The sequence below is a fragment of the Engystomops pustulosus genome, chromosome 7, assembly GCF_040894005.1.
Source record: "Engystomops pustulosus chromosome 7, aEngPut4.maternal, whole genome shotgun sequence".
NCBI classification, from domain to species: Eukaryota; Metazoa; Chordata; class Amphibia; order Anura; family Leptodactylidae; genus Engystomops; species Engystomops pustulosus.
Window position 1 is genome coordinate 50,107,795 of NC_092417.1, and position 6,000 is coordinate 50,113,794.

General features: G+C 40.3%; 1 protein-coding gene across 1 annotated transcript in view; it reads left to right on the top strand.

Moving 5' to 3' along the window:
• Positions 1-4,425, top strand: part of SYNE2 (spectrin repeat containing nuclear envelope protein 2) — a 248,849-nt gene extending 244,424 nt beyond the window's left edge. The window contains exons 112-115 of the mRNA XM_072116513.1: positions 2,358-2,549; positions 2,666-2,722; positions 2,912-2,946; positions 3,468-4,425. Coding sequence (XP_071972614.1) covers positions 2,358-2,549; positions 2,666-2,722; positions 2,912-2,946; positions 3,468-3,693 — 510 coding nt within the window. The 3' untranslated portion in view covers positions 3,694-4,425. The remainder of the gene's footprint in view (positions 1-2,357; positions 2,550-2,665; positions 2,723-2,911; positions 2,947-3,467) is intronic.
• The last annotated feature ends 1,575 nt before the right edge of the window (positions 4,426-6,000 follow it).

Genomic DNA, 6,000 nt, shown 5'->3' on the forward strand with positions numbered 1-6,000 from the left:
GAACAAATGTAGATATTTTATATTTTTAATTTATTAAACAAACTAAAATATCACATGGTTATAAGTATTCTGGCCCTTTGCTCAGTATTGGGTAGAAGCTCCTTTTGAGCTGGTACATCCAGGAGTCTTCTTGGGAATGATGCAACAAGTTTGTCACACCTGGATTTGGGGAGCCTACACCATTCTTCCTTGCCGATCCTCTCCAGTTCCCTTAGGTTGGATGGTGAACGTTGGTGGAAGCCATTTTCAAGTCTCTCCAGAGATGCTCAATTGGGTTTAGGTCCGGGCTCTGGCTGGGCCAGTCAGGAATGGTCACAGAGTTGTTCTGAAGTCGCTGCTTTGTTATTTTAGCTGTGTGCTTAGGGTCATTGTCGGAAGGTGAACCTTGTGCCCAATCTGAGGTCCAGAGGATCTGGAAGAGGTTTCATCCAGCATATCTCTGTTTTTGGCTGCATTAATCTTTCCTTCAATTGCAACCAGTTGTTCTGTACCTGCAGCTTAAAAACGCCCCCATAGCACGATGCTACCACCACCATTTGTCACCGTTAGGATTGTATTTGGCAGGCAATGAGCATTGCCTAGTTTTCTCCATACATACTGCTTAGAATTAACACCAAAAAGTTCAATCTTCATCTCATCAGATCAGAGAATCTTATTTTTCATAGTCTGGATGTCCTTCATGTGTGCTTTTATACCCTGTATGTGGCTTTCATATGTCTTGTACTGAGAGGAATCCGTCAGCACACTCTGCCGTTATGCTCTCCTGATGGAGGAGTGCAGTGATAGTTGACTTTATGGAACTTTCTCCCATCTCCCTACTCAATCTCTGGAGCTCAGCCATAGTGATCTTGGGCTGCTTTTTTTACTGCTCTCCAAAAAGCTATTCTCCCATGTTTGGCTGGACGGCCAGGACTAGGAAGAGTTGTGGTCCTCCCAAACTTCTTACATTAAAGGATAATGGTGGCCACTGTGCTCTTAGGAACCTTGAGTTCTGCAGAAAATAGTTTGTAACCTTGCCCAGATCTGTGCCTTACCACAAGTCTTGGCCAGTTCCTTAGACCTCACGATTTGCATGTGCTCTGACATGCACTGTGAGTTGTGTGGTCTTCTATAGACAGGTGTGTGCTTTCCCTTATCAGGCCCAGTCAGTTTAATTAAACACAGCTGGACTCCACTGAAGGAGTAGAACTATCTAAAGGTGGATGAGAAGGAAATGGACAGCATGTGAGTTAAATATGACTGTCACAGCAATGGGTCCGAATACTTATGACCTGGTGATGGTTCTGGTTTTTTTTTTTTTTGTTTTTTTTTTTGTTGTCAAGATGGGGCGCAGAGTGTATGTTAATGAGCAAAAAAATTTTAAACACTTTTTTTAAGATCAAAAACATGAAATATGTAAAGGTGACTGAGTACTCACTGTATGTATAAACAGTCTTATGACTATCTAAATAAAGAAGACCTGCCAACAAGTTTTGACCACACTGACTAACAATGCCTGCTGATAAAGGGTTACAAGTCCTCCCCAAATCACCTAAAATAAGCTGCCAGAAGCTACAGATGTTTTTCTGATATGCAAATTAGCTTTTCTGACTAGCTGTGACTCTTCTCTCTCCCAGACTGGCAGTGAACTGCACTGCCTTCTTGTATTTAGGGACCATCTGCTTATATTCAACTACAGACATATAAAGCTCTATTTACTTATAGGAAATATTGTGTCAATTTTTTTTTTTTTTTTTATATACACGGTTCCTTCATGTAATGTGATCAGAGTGACATCATCTCAGGTCCTTTTGCCTTCTAACAATAGCAAACTGTACCCCATGTATCTGACCACATGAAATCACAGCAGCCTCCATGGAGGATGAGGAGGAGTACAAGTTAATGGAGGCTGCTGTCACTTCATGTGGTCAGTTACATGCATGGGGACAGTTTGCTATTGTTAAGAGGCTTAAGGACCTGAGATGTCACTCTGGTCACATGACAACAACTGCTGGTGGCATAAGGTGGCATAAGGCATGGGGAGGAGTATATGGGAGGGGCCAGCCAAGAAGGACACGCCTCCTCTTATACCAGGAAATATAAGATAAAAAGGGATTTATGTGGATGTAAGAGAAACTATTTTTAGCTAAAAGAAGGCTGTCAGATAGTCAATAGGGCTCCATGGGAACCTGTCACTGGTTGTATATGTGCAAATGTGGTGACGGGTTCCCTTTATCTGGAGGCCAATTATTGCTTGGCTCACTGTTATCGGCACAGACCAAAAGGTTAAATTATTCGATTCTCATTCTTGAATCTAAAATCTATAAAAGCTATCTGTTATATTTTCATAATTAACTGGTTGATGTTCTTCAATCCAGCTACTCAAGGAGGAGATACAGAAGAGACAGACTGACGCAAACTCCCTTCAGGATTTGTCTGGTAACTTGCTGAGTAGTACCTCTGGTGCAGGCTATATTGAGGCCGAGGAGAGAATGCATGTTATTGTAACTAGATTGAGACAGCTCCGAAGAGACGTCAACCAAGACTTGTCTGCGCTTCAGAAAACTCTGGTGAGTACGCACTTCTCTGATGTTTTTGTCAGATCACCTATATGATCACTGAACAGAACATACATAGTTCTACAAAACTGCAGACTTCATATAGACATGTTTATTTCCCACTCTAGGACAACTCGGAAACTGATGAGGTTGATTCTCTGATCCCCTCAACCAGTCACCAGCAGGTAAGTCCTCAGTATTCATAATTAAAATATCCCAGAAGTAATATCTATAAAAATGTTAAAATTATATTGTTAGACATCAATAATCTCTAAACATATATTTGTACATTATATTACTGTATATATGTGAATGTCAATAAATTGATATGTTTGAAACTAAAAATGTTACATTGTCCTTTTTTATATTTGCAGACTGAGGTTGGGGCAACACCCAAAGACTTTGCCAGGTGAGTAGGTTTTGAGAATGCGATTTGCTTTTGGTCCTCGTACCTTATGGGAAAAAAAGAGCCTGTTTCAGACTACTTTGAGTTGCACTTGAAAAACAGGGACTTCCTCTATGAAAGTGATCGTCAGCTGTTCCCCAATATGAAAGGGTATTTAGATCATTGCTCTAAAGGCTGATGTTCTGGCCATGTTCTGACGATGTGATGACAGACAGGGGATGTCCACCTACTGACTACTATCAATTTTGTCTGGAAAACATTATTATTTATGTCACATCTATAATGGGGGTGCCAAAGTTATTTCAACTTGGTCCAGAAGACTTTGTATGGGGGAGGCAAAGCAGCTATCTATCACCTCTCAGAAAGAATGGGAGTGGGGTTCCTCTAGGACGGAAACTGTTGACTGACATGTCCACCTCCTGGGGAGACTTTCATGACTACAATGCTAACACCTGAACCATCTTTTCAATAATGGGAACACATAGCCACGTGATGTGTAACATGACTTCTATTCTTTCTTACAGTAAGAGAAAAGGCCAAGGCGAAGTCGAGACTGCACCAAAGCAGAGGTCTTTCTTCTTCAGAGTGTTGCGAGCTGCTTTTCCTCTACAACTGCTCCTGCTTCTCTTACTCTTCTTCGCGTGCATGATTCCTGTTTCTGAAGAGGACTTCAGCTGCGCCCAAGCTAACAATTTTGCCAGATCCTTTTACCCAATGTTGAGATATACTAATGGCCCACCTCCTACATAGTTAGTTCCGTTACATTTCTACCCCAACCAAATAACATTCCAATACTGTGTCCAAAGTAACACACCAGCAAATCACAGAATATATGATATAGGGCTGCACAACCCTCATTGCCCATAATCCTTTATTTCACTTTACCAATATGTATCCCTTTCCTTTAATGGCGTCAAAGATGCAGGTTGGTTCTTTGTGGGAAGTTCACTCATTCGCATGCACATAGTAACTTTATATCTATGTATTTGGTGGCAGTTTATAAAGATTTAGCCATTTTATAATATTTTTAGATTAAGCAATAATGTGTTTCCTTTCCTGTTTTTACTTGAGACTGGATTCATTTTACCGCATGGATGTGGCTTTTATTTCTTTTTATTTATGTGAAATTTTATTGTTAATTACTATGTAAATTAGCACATTTCTTAAAAATGATGGGCCCCTGTCTATTCAGAATAATTCATAATGTTGTACAGAGCAATTTGGTTTTCTACAGATTTCTGGTTTAAATTCTTTGTTGTACAGTCGGATATATATTGGCCTTTTTTAACTTTTTTTTCTTTTTAAGCCATTTTTTGAAATCGTGAATCACTGAAGTATTGGACTGAAGGTCGTTTATTGTTTTAAGATTTATCTTAAAGGGAATCTAATATATTCTGTAAGATAGTGTTATACATCCCACCAGCTGGAAATGGTAAAGTGTTGTGGGATAACAATACAATAAACTTCATATGACCTTTGTAATTCATTGCATTTTTGTGCTTGCCTCCTTGTGTCTTGGTGTTCAAAAGTTTCTGAAAGGCTTTCTCAGATGCAGCCTGTGAGATCGTGCCATCATATGGCATGTATACACGGGCTGCACACATTCGTGTCTTACCGGCCAAAGTCTGCCTGTGACCCCTCACAATTGAGCCTTGGTCACAGCTGTAAGCAATTGAGACTGATTTATAATGACTGCGGTTGGGGAACCAAGATCAATTTGGGCATTTATAATAAAGCCACCCCTGGCACCCGCTTTATATCAGGAGGTTCTGCAGAGATGGCTATTGAAAAGGTGGGTATTTTATGTGAGGGGTCAACAAGAGGGGAGAGTTACAGAAAAGTGGGCACAACTGTGGGGTTTCAGAAGGGGGGTGTAATTGTAATTTTGGGGTTACAGAAAAGGGGAGCATTATACAGGGTTTAGCAGGAAAGGGGCATTATACAGGGAGCATTATACAGGGTTTAGCAGGAAAGGGGCATTATACCATATGGCCACTAGGAAGTACATTGTGGAGGTCACTAATCCTGGTAATACACAATTTGAGCACTCTAGGGGTGGAGTAAAGAGCAAGTTTGGGCACATTAAAATGTTCTGGTGCATTACATATATTCTAACCCTCTCATATTTTTGAGAACTATTCTGTTGCTTTAAAGTAACAAGACATGGAGAATATTGTATCTTTACTGCTTTTGAATTTTGGAAAGTCAGGCTGTAAGTGAATTGCAATATATGGTACCACTGCTACTAAATGTCAGTAGCTCTGCTTGAAAAACCTTTAAAGGGGATAGAACACTTACTGGTGGGCCTTGGGCCCCCTCAATCACCTGATCGGCAGACTACTTGGCCCTGCAGACTTTTAACGACACTCGCTTGTTAAAGATTTTAGTGGAACTCTTTAATTTTTTCAGTATGTTGGGCTTAATTAGCCAAAATAAACAATGTAATTGCTTGGGCCACTGAGATCAGTGATGCTTGGCCATTGGAGTGCCCAACCCGAATCTTTGTTTGGGACCACGAAAATGCCAAATTTGCTACTGCATACAGATGGTAAACCCCTATCAAATTGAGTAAGTAGTCAAGTACCAAAGGATGGTTAACAAAATTCAATATACTTTATTAGACAATCAAAAAAAGCTTCCCGTAGGGATAAAATATGGGAACACAAGAATAACAAACAGACTAATACACAATGCACAAAACCCGGATAAAAAAACATGATGAAAAAGTGGTACAATCCCTAATGATACAACACTACTGTCAAAAAGGACCTGATCCGTCCAAACAAATTGTAACACAGTATATAATCTCCTGATAAAGGATATATCCTACATGCCTCATTAGTCTGAGGGAAAAAAAACAGGAAAAGGTTCTATGTATATAGATAGACCACGAATGTAAAATATACAGACCACGGTGATGTGCAGGGACCCCGACACGTGTTTCGCCTCCAAGGCTTCTTCTGGGGGAATGCCACATACACGGTGTTACACTAATTTATTCACCGATCGACCAATCACATGTCTGGACGCAATTAACCAAAAATTACCCTAAATCTG